The sequence below is a fragment of the Mustela erminea genome, chromosome 16, assembly GCF_009829155.1.
Source record: "Mustela erminea isolate mMusErm1 chromosome 16, mMusErm1.Pri, whole genome shotgun sequence".
Classification (NCBI taxonomy): Eukaryota; Metazoa; Chordata; class Mammalia; order Carnivora; family Mustelidae; genus Mustela; species Mustela erminea.
In genome coordinates, this window is record NC_045629.1 from 85077831 (window position 1) to 85095097 (window position 17267).

Sequence of the window (17267 nt, forward strand, 5' to 3'; positions counted from 1 at the left end):
GATGCAGGGAGTAAGGGAGAGTGGCAGGCAAGGCCCCAAGGACAGTGTAGGACGGGCAGGGGTTGTCTGTGCTGGAAACAGACCAGGAACCATGGCATCACTGGGGGAACGAGGGGGAGCCCAAGTGCTCCAGCTGCCTGCACCGGGCTGCTCCTGCTCCCCGGGGGATGGGGGCTCACCAGGGACGTGGGGGTCCTCCAGGCCGGTGGGCACCTTCCACTGGTCCACTTGCAGCTTCAGAGCGTTCACCTCATCAATGTCCCCAGGGACTCTGTGGAGCAGGGGGTCTCACTGGGGAGGACTGTCTGCACCCTGACGGCTGTCCCTCTTCCCTCTGCTGGCCTCCCCCAGGCAGATGCCTTCATCAGCAGGTTGTCTAAGGCTCAAGCCCACAGGCTTCAGCTTCCCCAGCTCTCCCCTTGGGGCCTGGGTCGGTGGGTCCCCGCAGCAGGTTGCAGGCCTTGTGCTCCTCCCCACCCGCAGGGACTGTCGACCCTGCCCACAGGTGAGCACCATCTCCTGGCTGCTGGGTGTCTTTCCAGGCTCACGGCTCAGGCCCTGCCTATGGCTGATGTGCAAGTGCCCTCTGGGACCCTGGTGGCCATTTTTACAGAGGCGCAGTCCCCAACCGACCCTCCTAAGTTCAGGCATACTGCCATTTGGGGGAGTATGAGTCTGAGTTGCCTCCATCATGGGCCCTCCCCGTCCACATGATGGGCCTCTTGTGTGGGGATTCTCTCCGGCTATTCCCAGGCAGAGGCACGAGTCCCCTGGCCCCCAAACCCAGGGCTGGGGCATGGAAGTTGGCTCAATGGTCCCAGTGCCTGCCAGAGACACATGGTGGAGACGCCCACGGCCCCCACCCCCAGGCCCCAGGATGCAGAGCACCTGAAGATGCCTTCTGTCTGGTCGCCGTTGAGTGCCAGCACCTCCTCAGACAGACGTGTCTGCACCCAAGGCAGCTGCCGCTCCGGGTACCGCTCCTTCTGCATGTTCATGACCTCCTGCAGGCCGCTGCCAAACATGGACGGGCTGAACACAGCGTTCTTGGCGTGCCGGATTTCCTCCACGTTGGGCTTCTTCAGCCCCTGCAAAGACAGCCCAGTTCTCTGTCCCGGTGCGGTCCTGCGGCCCTGCTTCCAGCACCCCCATCCCTGCCCTCTCACCCCTGCTAACTCCAGGCGCCTAGTCAGAGCTGGAGGCACCCCCAACCCCCTGGCCCCCAAATCACTGGGGGGGGGCACCCTGCTGAGCCACCAACAGTGTTCTAGCTCATCAGGTGGCCCCACTGGCCGCCCAGGAGGAAGGTGAGAGCGACTCCTGGAGAAGTCCCTGGGGCCACAGAGGGGCCAGGCTGGCTGATCTGGACCATGTGAGACCTCCGGGGGAGAAGCCTGAGTGGGGGACATGCAGCTCCCAGGCACAGGATTAGTGCATTAGGAAGGAGAAGAGGAGAGGGAGCCAGGCTCTGGGACAGTGGGGGAAAGTCCCGGGAAAGGAGGGGCTTCTTAGGTATGGGTGGTGGGCCGAAGTGGCCGGGGTGGGGGGGACAGAGGGGAAGATGGCCAAGAGCCACACACCCTAAGACCAGGGAACAAGGTCCAGCCGTCTGGTGTGACCGGCCTATTCTCCAGAGCGGCTGCGAGAGGGCTGTGACTAGCAAGCTCTGGCGGACACTGAGAAGGCCCAGGGGCAGAATGGGTGTCCCAGAGCACCACGTGCCCATGCGGGCCACCCTGGCTACCAGCATGGGAGGAGCCCTGTGATGGCCAGGAGGGTGGGGCAGAGTGAGTGAAGGGGGCCATGCTGGTCTTTGGAGGCTGCCCTGCAGCCCCAGGCTTGGCCATCCCTGAGCCCAGGGGTCGTCGGCCAGGGGGAGGGTCCCCGCTGGCAAGAGTCGTCTCTTGGCCTACTCACGGGCTGTGACCCTCCGCCACCCCTCCTGCAGCAGCCCGGCGGTGGCAGGCCTGTCACCCTCCCTCGGGTGGCCACACGCCCCTCGTCTGTACTGGGTCCTGAACGGGGGTGCAGCCCCAGCCGCCCCGGGCTGCCTGCCTCGGTGGGCTCTCTGGAGCACCCTCTGAACCATGAGCCGTCCGCTCCCCCTCCGCAGCCAGCTGGGCCCGAGGAGGGCAGGGCACCCCCGCTGTGAGGGCCGCCTGTCAGGTCTCCCTCAGACCCAGCTAGGTGTCGGCTGGGCCCGCCCAGCCCCGCCGGCCATCGTAGGGGAAGCGCGTACCTTCTTGGCCCCGGTCAGGGCTGCCTTCTGCAGCTTGTGGTAACAGTACTTGGCGTAGGTGCTTATCGCCACCCCTGCAAGAGAACGGGTGCTGGTTGGCTGGGGTGTGAGACGCAGGGGCCTAGAGAAGCGGCGGCAGGAGAGGTGAGGACAGGCGGCTCCAGCAAGAGCCCTGAGGGCCTGGGCCGGCCTGGCCCACTCCTGCCTGTCACTTGCCCGGGGACAGTGGGTGCTCACATTCCTGGGCTAAGTCCTTCAGAGCAGGAACCCCCATGGACAGGCAAGGGGCACCTCCCTCCCCTCAAGGAGCCAGGCTCAGGAAGGAACTCCCCTGCCCACCACCAGGAAGGGCAGGCCATGGGCCCCGGGGCCTCCAAAACCCCTGCTCCCCCGGCAGGCTAGCCCTGGGGAGTCCCTAAGAGGAGGAATTTCCACAGGCAACAGGCGTAGAGGTGCCCAGTGCCCTCGGCCTGGTGCTGGGGCGCAGGCCTCCCAGCCGGGAGCGGCCTGGGCAGCGGTGGGGAAAGGGAGGCCGAGGGGACGGGCGGCGTGTGGGAGGCGGTGGCCGCATACTGGCCCACGGCTCTCTGGGAGGCCCCCAGCACAGGAAGACACCTTCGGGTTCTGCCCAAGGGCTGAGGGTGACAGGGAGAGGACTGGGCTCCTTTCTCAAGGGAGGGAGCTTTCCTAAAACTCAGTCCTGGCACAAGTTCCGGCTGGTGGTCTTGGGGGAATGGCCAGGGTGGCATTCTGAGGGCAAGGACCCCAGGGACCTTGGCTGGGAGGTTCTCCAGATACAGAAATGAGGGGAGGAGGGAGAAGCCGAAGGGGGGTGAGGGGAGACGGAGCGGAGGAGCCGCTGCCACACGGGGGGTCTAAAATGTGTGTGGCATCGTCCCTGGCCGAGGCAGGGGAGAGCCGGGAAGGACAGGCAGCCCAGAGACCAAGGGTGCACACAGGCGGAGCCGGAGGAGCTGTCCGGCCCAAGGCACCACAGCCCCCCAGAGACAGAAAGGCTGGAACGAGTGCCCCAGGCTCAGAACCGGCCCCTCGCCGGAGGGCTCTGCCCCCACGGGGCCCACCTGCCCCGGGGCCTCCAGCCAGAGGGAGGCCAGGTCTCTGCACTCAAGTCCCAAATCAAAACGCCCCGTCTTCTTCCAAAGGAAGCACCTTCTTGCGGATGGCTGAGCATGTGGAGGTGCTTAGACCCCAGTGGGAGCAACACACCATGACTCAGCCCCTCGGTCTGTTCATTTTGGATGATCACAGAGCAGTGGTGATAATATATGTGACGAGGGGATTCTTTTTACAGTGACCCGAGTGAAAACCGACATTGCCCGTTCTCCCTGGAGATGCTGCTTCAGGTCCCGGAGGAGCCGCAGACCCCGGCAGCGAGTCCAAGCGGCAGCCTCTGCTGGGCCAGGGCAGGGCGTGGCCCCGGGACCAGTTTGCCCCAGGCTGACCCGGCCATCCTCGACAGGCTCCCGGGGACCTGGAAGGCAAAGGGGGCTGTGGGCTGCCCGCTGGCCGCGAGGAGTCGGCCGCAGCCTGGGGCTGTGCCTACCCGTCCCTTGGGCGGGTGAGACCCGCCCTGACCCCCCATCGGACTGGGATCCGAAGATCCTGGGGCTGCTGCCTCTCGGCTGGTGAACCTGGTCACGAGGCAGCCTTCTGGGGCCTAAGCTTCCTCCCCTGTAGGATGGGGACAGGGAAGACACCAACCACATGCCCTTGTGAAGGGCTGATCTTGGAGGTGGCGCACAGCTCAGCAGACCCAGTACCAGTACTGGCTTCTGTGGGCGGACCAGGACCGAGTCTGCGTGTGTCCAGAGGCCCAGGAGCTCCCCTGTGCCCTGTCCTGCTGCGGGTGTAGCTTCCTGGGCCTGACTGCGGGATGTCTGCTGAGGGCCTGGGAAGATGTGCAATGCCTAAGGCCAGCCCAGTGACACCCCCACAATGGTGTGGGGCACTCCACGTCAGGACCACTGACCTGTCCAGGGCAAACCCATACCCAGTCTTCTAGGTGGGGAGTCAGTAGGCAGCTGTACCACTGTGCCTGGGGCCTGAGTGCCCCTGAGCCCTGCCTGGCTTTAAGCCTGAAAAGGTGGTGGGTGTGGCCACAACCTGCTGGTGCTCCAGGACACGGCTGGGTCCAGGACACGGGGGGGGGGTGGGGGGGGGGTGGGGTGGGGGGTGGGGTGGGGTGGGGTGTGTGTATGGGGGGTGTGGGTCCTGGGGCTTCTAGCTCCCTCCTCACTCCCCAGCACTATCTAGGGCCACAGTGTCCTGCTCGTCCCCAGGCCAGACCAACCACCTTGCTGCAACCCACCTCCTGGACAGGCTCCAGCAGGAGTTCAGAGCCTCTCTCACTCCTGTTCCAGATGGGTGTGGCCTGAGGGCAGCTGGGGATCCTGGAGCCCAGCTGCCCACTCTTGCCGAGGGCAGTGGGCAGTCAGACAGCTTCCCCGGAGAAAGGGGTGTCAAGGCAGAGTGGTATTAGAGGATGAGAAGTAGGGCACGTTTGGAGAGTGAGGCATGTTCAAGGCTGGGGGAAGCGCCAGTGGTGGCACTGGGGCTGGTCTCAGAGCCCCAGTGCCAGGAGGGGAAGTGGACATGGCAGCGGTGAGATCACCAGCTCCCGCAGCAGGCAGGGCACAGTCCTGTGTTAACAGGGCTTCCCTGGAGCTTGGACGGCGGTGGGATGATGGTGTGGGTCTTTTCTGGGGGTGTGTGGGTCTTGAGCTAGGGCCCAGGGGAAGGGTGCGGCTGGTGGGGGAAGTTGGGAGATCCCGGGGCTCCCATCAAGGAAGCAAGGCCAGACTCTGCGCCCCAGCCCAAGGCGACCTGGGCTGGAGGTCAGGGCAGGAAGGCCCGAGGGCACTTCCTCCGCCCGCACTCAGCTAGGGGTGCTCCCAGCAGGCCTTGCCCAGTTTGTCCTCACGCCCTTCCCCAGAGAGAGCCCAGGGTGCAAGCTGGAGACTGCCCTGAGCACCACAGAGAAAAGAGGCACAGGGCAGGTGTGGCCTGCCATGGAAGCCCCTTCGGTGACCTGGGCACCGGGCCGGCACAGAAGCCCACAAGCCTGATGGTTAGTGCCACCCACCAACACCCCTTCCAGCCCAGAAGCGGTTAGAGAAAGGAGGCCAGGCGGCCGAGGCCGGAGAGCAGAGCTGTGCAGACACAGCGCACAGGGGCTCTGGGGAGAGGCCCTACCATCCGGTTCCTCAACATAAGGCTTGGGTTTCTTTCTCAACTTGGACTTCTTCTTAGGGTTCCTTTCCAGGAGCGCTTTCATATGCCGCGTCACTGGGGAGCAAACAGAGCCATGAGGACCACAGAACGCAACGCCAGGAGTGCACGCCCACGCGGTCCCGATTCGGCTGGCAAGGAGGCCCCTGGGCCTGCAGGGGGCCGGCCCCAGTGGGCTGGGCAGGTATCGCACCCCTGCTGGGCTCCTCCAAGCGAAGCAGGGCCGTGGCCAACACGCTGAGGAGGACGCAGCCCAGGAGTGCTGTGCTGTGTGTACCCCTACGGACGTGCGGCTGTGCACAGGGGCAGGTCTGGACCACGGGGCTGGGGAAGTCCTGGGGCCCTTCTGAGCACTGCCGACCAGAAAGCTGGCTCCCCTCGGACGGGAGGTGGGCAAGAGGGAGGAGCCGCTTCTGATCCGCGGGCAGGCTGGGTCCTGAGCGGTGCTGGAGGAGGTGCTGGGTGATAGAGCAGGCATCTCGGACCCACGTGGGCCGACCTCCCTCTCTGCACAAAATCTCAGCACCGCTGACAGGCAGCCCTGTGTCCCCTGTCCGTCCTGTGCTCTCTGGAAGGCTGGGCATTACGCTCTACTCTGACTGGACCGTCTAGAGAAATCGGCTGTTCCTCTTCTGCGCGGGAACCGCGGTCTCACCTATCGATCGTTTACTCTTAATCCGCACGGACTTGTGGGTGTACCACCTTACAGTGTGGGTTATGACCCAACACAACTTCGTTTTTTGCACCAATGCCTCCAGTTTTGGCCACCGGGAGCCCGATCAGTAGGCTCCTGTGTCCTGTGACACTCCCTGCCCTACACCCAGCTGTCCTCCGAGGAGCCCTGGTTCCTTGAATGGAAAAGGAATCAAGACCTGGGGTGAGGTGTGTTCCCCGTTGCTGGGGCGCTGGCAGAGCTGGGACAGGTGCGCCCGTGTCCTACGTGGACACGCGCCCCCCAGACAGCCCCACGCCAGCACCCCCAACTCTGACGCGCCCCCACGGGACACTCTGGCCTCCTCTTCCTGCTTGTCTGAGACGGCTACGCCTCTTCCTTCTCTCTACAGCGTCTCTTGACGAGCAGGAGGTTTAATTTGTTTAAGTCCAACTGACCAATGTTTTCCTTTGTAGACAGTGCTGTTACTGTCACACACGGAAACCTCGCCTAATTCAAGAAAAAACTTTGTTTTGTTCTGGTTTTATAATTCTAAGTTTTATATAGTTTTATACAGGTTTTGCACCGTATACAGGGTATACACATACAGGGCACACACTGCGCAAAGCATGGCGGGAAGCTCATCTTTTCTTGCATCTGGAACGTCAGCTGTCCTAGCAGCACTTGAGGAAGGCACCGTCCTTTCTTCACGGAGGTGCCTTTGCATCTCCGTGTAAAGCTAACACACTGTGTTTGTCTGGGTCTCGTTCTGGCCTCTGTCCTGTCCCATGGAGCTACTGTCTACCTTCAGCCAACACTCGTTCTCCTGCTACTGCAGCTTTATGACAGGAGTTGAGGTAGAGTAGGGTCAGTCCGCCAACTTCGCTCTTGCTGTTCAAGCGGTGTTTTGTCTATTCTAGATCCTCTGCATTTTCTATGGATTTTAGAATCCGCCTATTAATTTCTAAATTAAAAAAAACTTAAGATTTTGGTTAGCATTCCATCTACACATCAGTTTGGAAGGAAGTAAGAGGTTAACACTAATGAGTCTTCTGATTCACGAACGTGGTATTTCTCTCCATTAACTTGGGCCTTCCTGCCTTTCAGTAATGTTTGGGAGTTGTTAGTGTAGAAGCCTTAGACATCTTTTGTCTGATTTATCTCTAAGTGTCACATTTTTAAATGCTACTTCGGATTTTTTTAAAGATTTTATTTCAAAGTAATCTTACACTGAACGTGGGGCTCGAACCCACAACCCCGATACCAGAGTCTCATGTGCCTCTGTCCAGGTAGGCACTCCCAGACGGCATTTTAAAATGTTCCATTTGTGTGTTGCTATTACATGGGAACGCGCTGAGCTTTTCCTTATTGGTCTTGCGTCCTGCATATCTGCTCAGCTCACACGGTATTTTTATGCATCTCACAGAAGACCGCGTTGCCTGTGAATAAAGACAATCGCACACTTCCTTTTCCAGTCTGGATGCCCTTTATTTCTCCTCCATGACTCGGCCCTGGCTGGCCCTGAGCATGACTCTGAGTTGATGCGGTGCGGCTGGAGGGCCTTGCCTTGTTCTTGAACTCCGTCTTTCCCCATTACGCACGATGTTGGCTAAAGGTGCTCTTCGTTTTCATTGTGGTAGAATAAAAACATAAAGATGTAGCCATTGACCCATTTTTCAGCGTACAACTCAGCGGCATCCAGTACATTCACAACATCACGCAGCCTCCACCACATTAATTTCCAAATTTTGTACGTCCCCACAAACGGAAACCCTGTCCCCACAAACCAAAACTCATTCCCCCTCCTCCAGCTCCTGGTAACCTCTAATCTACTTTCTGTCCTATGAATTTCCTTATTTTAGATATTTCATGTAAGGTGTACAGTGTCTGTCCTTTTGTATCTGATTTCTTTCACTTAGAGTGACTTCAGTGTTCTCCCACGTTATAACATGTATCAGAACGTTACTCCTCTTTTTCTTTTTTTGTAAGATTTTATTTATTTATTTATTTGACAGAGAGAGAGAGAGAGAGGGGGAAGCAGGCTCCCCGCTGAGCAGAGAGCCCGATGCGGGGCTCGATCCCAGGACCCTGAGATCATGACCTGAGCCGAAGGCAGAAGCTTAACCCACTGAGCCCCCCCAGGCGCCCTGAACTTTACTCCTCTTATGGCTGCAAAACCTCCCCCTGCAGGAACAGACCACATTTCGCTTATTCAGGTACGACTGGGCAGGGCTGTGCAAGTATCTGTCGGAGGGCTCGCTTTCCGTTCTTTTGGGTACTGTAGGGTTTTAAGAAAAAATATTTGCCTTTTGTCAGGGTGAAGAGGTTCCCTTCTGTTCCTAGTTTGTTCAGAATTTTTATCAGGCATAGAAATGTTGGATTTTTGCCCAATGCTTTTTCTTGGCTTCCTGGAATGATCACATGGTCTTTCCCTTTGACTCTGCTGCTGTGGCAAATTACAGTGATTGATTTTTTTAATGTTAAACCAACCTTTCCTTCTTCAGATAATCTTCACTTATTCAAGATACATTATCTTTTTAATATATTGTTGGACTCAAGTTGCTAAAATACTGTTAAAAATTTCTGCTCTCTCAGGGTGCCTGGGTGGCTCAGTGGGTTAAAGCCTCTGCCTTCGGCTCAGGTCATGATCCCAGGGTCCTGGGATTGAGCCCCGCATTGGGCTCCTTGCTCTGCAGGGAGCCTGCTTCCCCCTCTCTCTCTGCCTGCCTCTCTGCCTACTTGTGATCTCTGTCAAATAAATAAATAAATAAATAAAAATCTTTAAAAAAAAAATTCTGCTCTACGTTCAGAAGGGATACTGTCTGCACTTTTCTTTTTTTGTAATGTCCTTTTATAATTTTGGTATGGAATGAATGGGGAGATATTCCTTCCACTTCAATTTTCTCAATGAGTCTGTGAAGAATGGCCGAACAATGAACTTCCAGTAAAATTTACCAGTGAAGCCATATGGGCCTTTACATTTCTTTGCGGGAAGGTTTTAAGTATCAATTCAATTCCCTTAATAATGATACGCTTTTTTTGGTTGTCTGTTTCTTACTGGGTCATCTCCGGTAGTAGGTGTCCTTCAAGGAATCTGTTTTCCTCTCGACTGTTCTACTTACGGGCATCAGGTTGTTCATCTGATGACCCTTTGCCATGCTGAGTCTGTCGTGACGTCACCTCTCGTTCTTTACAGTGGCAATTTATGTTCTCTGTTTGTCCTCATCAGTCCGGCTCGAGATTTATCAATTTTATCAATCTTCTCAAAGAATTAAATTTTTGTTTCATTGATTTTCTGCAGTATTTCTGTTTTCACTTCCACTGATTTTTACTCTGATGTTTAGTATTTTCTTTCTTTTGCTTGGTTTTAGTAGAAATTATTTTTTGAGTTTCTTAGAATAGACACTGAGGCCACTGATTTGAGATCTTATTTTAGAATATAGATATTAAGGGGCGCCTGGCTGGCTCAGTGGGTTAAGCCTCTGCCTTCAGCTCAGGTCATGATCCCGGGGTCTTGAGATCGAGCCCCGCATCGGGCTCTCTGCTCGGCAGGGAGCCTGCTTCCTCCTCTGTCTCTGCCTGCCTCTCTGCCTACTTGTGATCTCTGTCTGTCAAATAAATAAAACCTTAAAAAAAAAATGGATATAGATATTAAGATACTATGACTCTCTCTCTAAGAACTGCCCTGACTGCATCCCACAATTGATACATTTTGTTTTCATTTTCTTTCAGTTCAAAATACTTCCTAACTTCCCTGCAGGTCCCCTTGCCAACAGGTTTTTATTTGACCCATCGGCTCTACAGGATACACTCTTTAGTGTCCAGGTATGTGGGCATTTTCCAGGTATCTTAGTGTTACTGATTATTATTATTTTTTTTTAAGATTTTATTTATTTATTTGTCAGAGAGAGAGCGAGTGAGAGCGAGCACAGGCAGACAGAGTGGAAGGCAGAGTCAGAGGGAGAAGCAGGCTCCCTGCGGAGCAAGGAGCCCGATGTGGGACTCGATCCCAGGACGCTGGGATCATGACCTGAGCCGAAGGCAGCTGCTTAACCAACTGAGCCACCCAGGCGTCCCGAGTGTTACTGATTATTAATTCAATTCTGTTGGGACTAGAAAACACACTTTCTATGATTTACCTTCTTTAGCATTTACTGAGATTTGTTTTACTGCCTATCTTGAAAATGTGGCTGGGATCTGAGTCCAAATGCTCTGGGTCCGGAATCTACGCCTTTACCTACTCTATGGTAGCTGCTTTGTTTCTTAAGCAAGACTCACTAGTCCTTCTGTTTTCAGCTTCCAGATCACGCACTTCCCAAAGCGCTGCTGGGGAAGCGGGCGCCGCCCACGACGAAGCCACCTGCTTCCGCTGCTTGGCCAGTGTCTGCTCGGGATCCGTCTTTCTTGGTTTGCCAGGCCAGCTCCTGCCACTTGTTCATGCACTTTTCTGCTTCCAAAACACAGTGCTCATTCTCTCTGTCCTTGTGGGTGTTCTTATTTTTATTGTGGTAAAATAAACACTAGATAAAATTTACCACTATAACCATTTATCCTTGTAGAGTTCAAAGGCATTAAGTGCAATCACTGTGGAGTGACTAGCAGCACCCTCCACCTCCAGAACTTCTCACCAGGTCAAGTGCAAGTACCCACCATTCTTTCGGCTTCCATGAACAAGGATATCCGAGGCCCTCTTAAGAGTGGACTCATAACAGCACCTTTTTCTGAACTGGCTGATTTCACTGACCATAATGTCCTCCAGTTTCATGCATGTTGTACATGCGTTAGAATTCCCTGCATTTTTTAGGTTGAACAACACCGCCTTGTAGGGACGGAGCACCTTCTGTTTATCTGCTCATCTACTGATGAACACTTGAGCCGTGTCCCCCCCTTAGCTGTTGTGAATCTGAGTGTACAAATATCTGTCTGTTCAAGTCTCTGCTTTCAATTCTTTTAGGTAAATACACAGAAGTGGAGTTGATGGATTCTACGGTAATTCTGTGTTTCATTTGTGAGGAGCTGCCAAAGTGTTTGCCACAGTGGCCGCACCACGGCACGTTCCCTTGTTGCTGTTTCTCCCTCTCTCCTTAAAAAAAAAAAAATTCCTCCCTGTTCATTTAGCAGGACTTCAGAGTAGAGTCCGAATAAATGTATGTGTTCCATCTGATACCTTTCTGTGGAAACCCCGAGTCTCTGAACACATGGAGGCGAAGGACCCTTCTTAGGGTCTGTGCCCCTCCACAGTGCTGCTGCGCGGGGCACACGGTCTGCGATGTCTGCTGACAGCCTGCAAAGGAAGCCCTAAGGACACAATTTGGGAAAGGACCCCGCTGGCTGCTGGCACAAAGGTGTGGCCACGTATGAGGCAAGGCTGAGCCAGGGGTCCACAGACATGGGACCTGGGGATCACTGCATTGGTGCCTTGGTCCCTTGCAATGGTGACCACACACACAGTAGGTATCACACGTGTGACAGCAGAAAAAAATCAAAGATTTTTGAGGCCCAGAAGGGCAGCACCACTAGGGATGTGGGCTTAGTTCTGCCCTTGCCCGTAACCCTGAGATGGGCCGCGGTTTTCCTTTCTCCAAGAACAGGCTCCGTCCTCGTGGGCCAACGGGAGGCGGCTTCCTGACCGCCAGCCAGAGTGCCTGTTCCTGACGTGCCAGTGTGAGTGAGCACGAGGCCTCCCTCTGGCTCAGCACCGAGCAGGAGCTACAGCACAGGCCTACCCAGCGGCAGTCCTGGGGCTGGTTTCTGGCTGTGAGATCCGATCCCACAGTCTAGAAGCAGGCTCCTGTCGGTGAGACCACAGACCCACTCTCCCTCTGCAGGCCGAGAACGTGGGGTGCTGAGACCACCTGGACCTCCCTCAGGGGGGCAAAGGCTCAAAGCCACATAGGTCCAGGAGGACCACCAACTCCCTCACATACTCCAGTCCCATCCCCGTGGTACAGACACTAGGACCAAGGCCCACAAACCTCTGTGCCATGAGGAGTATCCTGCCGGGCCCAGCACGGGGCCTGGAGCTCCAGCCGCTCCTGGGGGAGCCCCCGCTGGCCGGCAGGAATGGCCTCTGTCCGCTCGCTCTTCACTCACCTTTTTACCGAACAAGCGCTCCCTGGGGCCCCAAAGGCCATGTGCTGAGCAGTGGACACACACGTTAAGGCCCCTGAAGAAGACTGACATGAACCATGCAGCAAACAGGGGCACCCCCTCTCCTGGGAAGGCCTGAGAGACTGAGGCAGACGAGGCCGACCCAGGCAGCCCATCGGGCTACATATTCCGCATGTCGGGAGAAACTACCTGGGGACGCCCACCGGCTGTACTCAGTGACCCTGCTCCAAACACCACACGCCTCAGTTAAGGGCGTCCGGGTGGCTCAGCTGGTCAAGCATCCAGCTCTTGGTTTTGGCTCAGGTCATGATCTCGTGGGTTGTCAGAGCGAGTCCCACGTCAGGCTCTGCACAGGGGGAGTCGCTGGAGGATTCTGGCCCTCTGCCTCTCCCCTACCCGGGCACTTTCCCTCTCTCAAAATAAATAAATCTTAAAAACCAACCAACCCCCAAAACCACATGCCTCAGTGAAAATCTCCTGGCTTCTAAGATCTGTGGCCAACTGGCTGATGGGCTGGCCGGTGCCTGTGCTTGACCCACCTTCCCGAGGACCCACCATTGCCTGGGCCCCCACAGCAACCATCACTCTGTGCACCCACGCGGGCCCAACAGCCCTGAGCCGGGGCAAGGCCCTGGCTGGATCAAGGTAGACAGTCATTCCCATTAGAGGAGCCCAGAAAGTGCATGAGCGCGTGCATCCGGACACTAGCTCCGTGGCCGTGCCTTGGGGACACCCGTGGCTGTCTGGGTGGCAGACAGCCTGTTGCAGATGCAGCTGTTGCCTAAGGCCCTGTCCCCATGCTCTCTCTAGTGGCACAGGACTGGTATCAGCTGTGCAGCCGCTGTCTGGTTAGCAGGGCCGTGGCCCTGAGTCCTCCCTGGAGCAGCCAAGTGTGGGACCAGACCAACCTAACCATGGCTTTCAGGAGCGCTTGGCAGAATCTGGCCCCATACTTGGCCCCGGGCAGCTACTGGCAGGTGGCTACCCATGCTGGGCCAACCTCTGACTTCTTGGGGTGGCTCAGGGCCAGATCAGCTTGCGGTGCCCTGATGGCCCACTGCTCTAGCCAGAGCTGGTGCTGGGCTCTGCCCGCCTGGCCCCCAGGCTCCTCCCTGCTCTCAGGAACCCTGCTCCGGGCTCCCAGTCTCCTCCCCGACCCCAACAGCAGATGGCCAGAGCCCGACCGGGGGACCATGTCACCAGACCACAGCACAGCTGCAACCAAACACAGCAACTACACGAAGACCCTCATCAGGCAGAGGACCGGGTGCGGAGGAATCAGCAGAGAGGGGGCCAGCTGGCTGAGACACGGAAGCCAGTCCTCATCTGGCCCCTGCCTCTCTGAACTGTTGGCCTGTGGCTGGGGACCCTATCCCAGGATGGCCTGTGGCCCTCCTCAGGGCCTCAGTGGCAGGGAAGAGCTCCCCGAGGACCCCACGTCCCTGCAGAAACTTAGGGCCTGGCCCTTGGAGGACCCGTGTGTCTGCCTAGAGGTGCCGTGCCACGTACCTGTGGCCCGCACAGACCAGGATGCTCTCGCCACAGCCCTTCCTGGAGCTGGCAGCGGAGCCCGGGGCGCAGGGAATCTCACGCACTGGGCCTTACCTTTGGTGTCATTGACGGGGTCCATGTGCCGGTAGATGTAGCCCTCCAGGTAAGAGTGGAACTTGGGTGTGGGTGGGAAGAAGGCCAAGCAGATAGCCATGAGCTCCCAGCCGCGGGCCAGGCTCTCGAGGCGGAAGTTCTCCGTGGTCTGCCGGCACAGCTGGATGTATAGCTCGTCCCGCAGGCCCTGCACGCTCCAGCCCTTGGTGGCTATCTCCAGGGCCACGTGCAGAGGGTCGGCCTTGGCGCGCCGGTCACCCATGTACATCTGGATCAGTTTAAAGATCTCACAGGCCTCCTTCTTCACGTGGCGGTCGCTGGTCACAATCATGGGCTTCTTGATGGACTCACTGCTCCAGGCCAGCATGTTGGCGATGGACACCTTCCGCCGAAAGAGGCCCTGGGTGTGCGTGTTGAAGTGCTTGGAGGCCCAGTTCTCGATGTCGGTCTCTGAGGACGGCTTGCGCAGTGTGAAGGGGGGGAACACACAGCTGGCACTGGGCATGACGCTGCGGGCCTGCCGGCTACTCTCAAACTGGGCACAGGAGCCGAGATCCTCCGACTGGGAAGGACAGAGGGGCCGTGAGGGGTCGTGGGCTCCACGTGACCCCGCCAGGAGAGAGGTCTGGTCTCCCCGGCCAGCCGGGAGGCTGCTGGAGGAGGTCTGGGCCTCCTCCGGTTCTACCCACCTCGTACACACATGCTAGATGCTCTCACAAGCCGGGAAGGGAACCCACACGGGTCCTTCTTCCGCCCTTTACCCAGAGGGGTCACGGAGGCCCCTCCCTGTCCCTGTGGCTGACAGCTGTGGTGGGTGGGGGAGGGTGTCCAGGGCAGGTCTGGGGGTGGGAAGAAACCACCCTCGCGCTTCACCGGCTTCCTGGGCTGACCAGTCCCTGGTTAAGAGGCCAGGGGCTGCTGCCCTCCCCACGCAGGGTGCCAGGACCCCGTGCATGGTGGAAGGGCACTGCCTCCTGCGAGCCTTGCTCCTTTGTCTGGCTTCTGCTAGTTCTCTGAGCTCTGAGGCTGAGGAACAGATGGAGAGAGAAACCCCGCCAGACGCGAAGAACCCAAGAAGCGCGGCTCCACAGAGAAACACAGAGTCTCACCGGGTCTGCTGCGCGCCTGCCCCTAACCCTCACCCCTCCAACAAAGATCCCCAGCTGGGGCTGTGGGCAGGGTGGGGCTGGGCACTGGCATGGCCAGCATGCAAGGTGGCTCAGCTGCTTCCTACAAGGCTAGAAGGAAAGGTCTCTCCCAAGCCCCCTCCCTGCTTCCCTAATGGCCTCAGCACAGCCATACGACACATCACTGGGGTAACTAGGCATCTTTTCTTGGCTTGGACAGAAACGCTGCTCTGAGCTCTCCAGCCTGGAGGGGCACTAAGGCAGCCCTGCCCAGGGACACCGGCCTCCCAAGATCACCGGGACCTCAGGTAGGTCTTCCCTGGTGGGGATCAGAGCCCGACGCCAGGAGGCCGTCTGGCCACTGCCAGCTCTTGGCAGATGCCAGGGCAGACCCTCAGGGCTTCATGCAGCAGAATGGTGTGAAAGGTCAGGGGTCAGGAGGGAAGAACTAGGACACTTCCCCAGACAAAGTTCTGGGACATCAAGCTCCAGCACATGAGCTAGACAGAAGTGCCTGGGTTCACAGAGCCTGACTGATGCCTGTGCCTGGCACTGAGCAGAGGGGACAAGCCAGGCCAGGTTTCGGTTTTGGCTCCAGCTGCAGCATGAGGTTCTGGCCCCAGGACCAGCGTCTGGTCTTCCCTCCTCACTGCAGTAGAGCAGCACTGACCCTCCAGCACTGCCCCTGCGCTGACAGTCCACTCACAGGGGAGAACAGAGGCTCAGGGGCTGGGCGGCTGCCCCACTGTTTCCTTGCACCACGGCCTGGGTGGGGTCAGGGCACGGCCTCTGCCCCCCAGGTGACCAGCCACCACTGGCCAGGCCTTCCGAGGAGCTAAGTGCCACACCGTGCCTTGGAACCATTGCACAGGTTACCCCCACCCCCCCACCCCCTGGCCAGGGACCCTGGCAGCACCCCCCTACCTGTGAGGGGTGAAGGTAGGGCTCTGGCGAGGCCAGGTTGGTCTGCACGGAGACGCTTTTCTCAAGCAGGATTTGGGGGAAAGCCAGCCTCTCCAAGGCGCCCCTCTGCCAGTGCTTGCCATCCTGCTGGGCCAGCGCCTCGTCCTCACTGAAGGCACGCACCACGGGCCCCGGCATGGGCAGGGGCACAGCGCCATCGCTCTCATAGCCCGAGCCGTCCTGCTGGGAGTCCCAGCTGCCCCGCTGCTTCATGTGGAAGTGAGCCTGCTGCGCCTCCCAGGCCAGCCGCGCCTGCGCCAGGAAAGGCTCGGCCTCGCCCGTCTTGCCCTCTGCCCGCTTCACGGGGGCCAGGCTGGGCCCGCACAAAGGCCGCTCCTCGGCCAGGGGCTGCTCCCCGAGGAGGTCGCGGTCCCCGGTGCCTTCGGCGGCCGAGGTGCTGGGGGCGCGGCACAGAGAAGGGTTCCTGCTCTTCCTCTTGCGTGTGCCCGGGGAGTAGCTGGTTGAGGACATGGTGTCCTGCTGGCTGGACCAGGACATAGTGTCGTCCTGGGCCTGGGGCACCTGCATGGGTGGCTGGGTGTGCCGCGGCTCAGGCCCCTCCATGCTGCTGTAGTCCCCGGAGGAGACCCCCAGGCGCTGGTCCCGCAGCAGGCAGGGGCTGGGCTGCAGGGGGAGCGAGCCTCCTCCGGGACCGGGCATGTACTTGTGCCTCGGGCCCGCACGCAGCTTGGGGCTGGAGCCCGCCTGCTCCACGTACACCAGCTGCCGCACGTACTCCTTGCCGGCGGGGCTGTACTCCAGGCTAAGGAAGCGGTCTGGGCACCTCTGCCTGGTCAGCACCAGCTGCTGGGAGGGCGAGGAGCCCTGCTTGGGAGCCTGGGGGAAGGGGGCTGGCTTGCGGCCTGGAGACCGCTGCGGTGAGGCGGCCTGGTAGCCCCCGCCAGCCTCATACTGGACGTCCATGGGGGGCTCATCGTAGATGGGGGCCTGGTACTCCACAGGGGGCTCCTCGTAGAGCGGGGGCTCATAGGCGTAGCGTGGGGAGGAGGGCTGGGAGTCACTGGTGGGCTTGCGTGGCTGGGCCAGCAGCGGGGAGCAACTCCCCAGCTCAGCCCTCTTCAGGAAGGGCGAAGGCCGCCGTTCAGGAAAGAAGACGGGGCCGTCCGAGTCCTGGGCGAACGTCTGTAGGCTGGGCGAGTGTTGCCCACCTGAGGGTCTGCGGGAGCGGCTGCCGGCGTGGCTGTCTAGGGCATAGCCATTGCCCTGGGAGGAGAGGAAGCTGGGCTCCCGGTCAGCAACTTTGATGAGCATGCGCTCCTTGGTACCCGAATTCCACCGAAGTGAGGAGGTCCTAGCGGTA

General features: G+C 58.6%; 1 protein-coding gene and 1 long non-coding RNA gene across 2 annotated transcripts in view; one reads left to right on the forward strand and one right to left on the reverse strand.

The window, feature by feature from the left end:
* ARHGAP39 (Rho GTPase activating protein 39) overlaps positions 1-17267 on the reverse strand; it is a 67495-nt gene that overhangs the window by 2083 nt on the left and 48145 nt on the right. Inside the window, 6 exon segments of the mRNA XM_032316576.1 lie at positions 180-271; positions 889-1088; positions 2240-2313; positions 5453-5545; positions 13857-14418; positions 15908-17258. Of these exon segments, the coding sequence (XP_032172467.1) occupies positions 180-271; positions 889-1088; positions 2240-2313; positions 5453-5545; positions 13857-14418; positions 15908-17258 (2372 nt within the window).
* Positions 8219-10789, forward strand: LOC116575286. Its single transcript, XR_004279679.1, has 3 exons — positions 8219-8356; positions 9873-9965; positions 10437-10789. It is a non-coding gene; the product is annotated as an uncharacterized LOC116575286 (long non-coding RNA).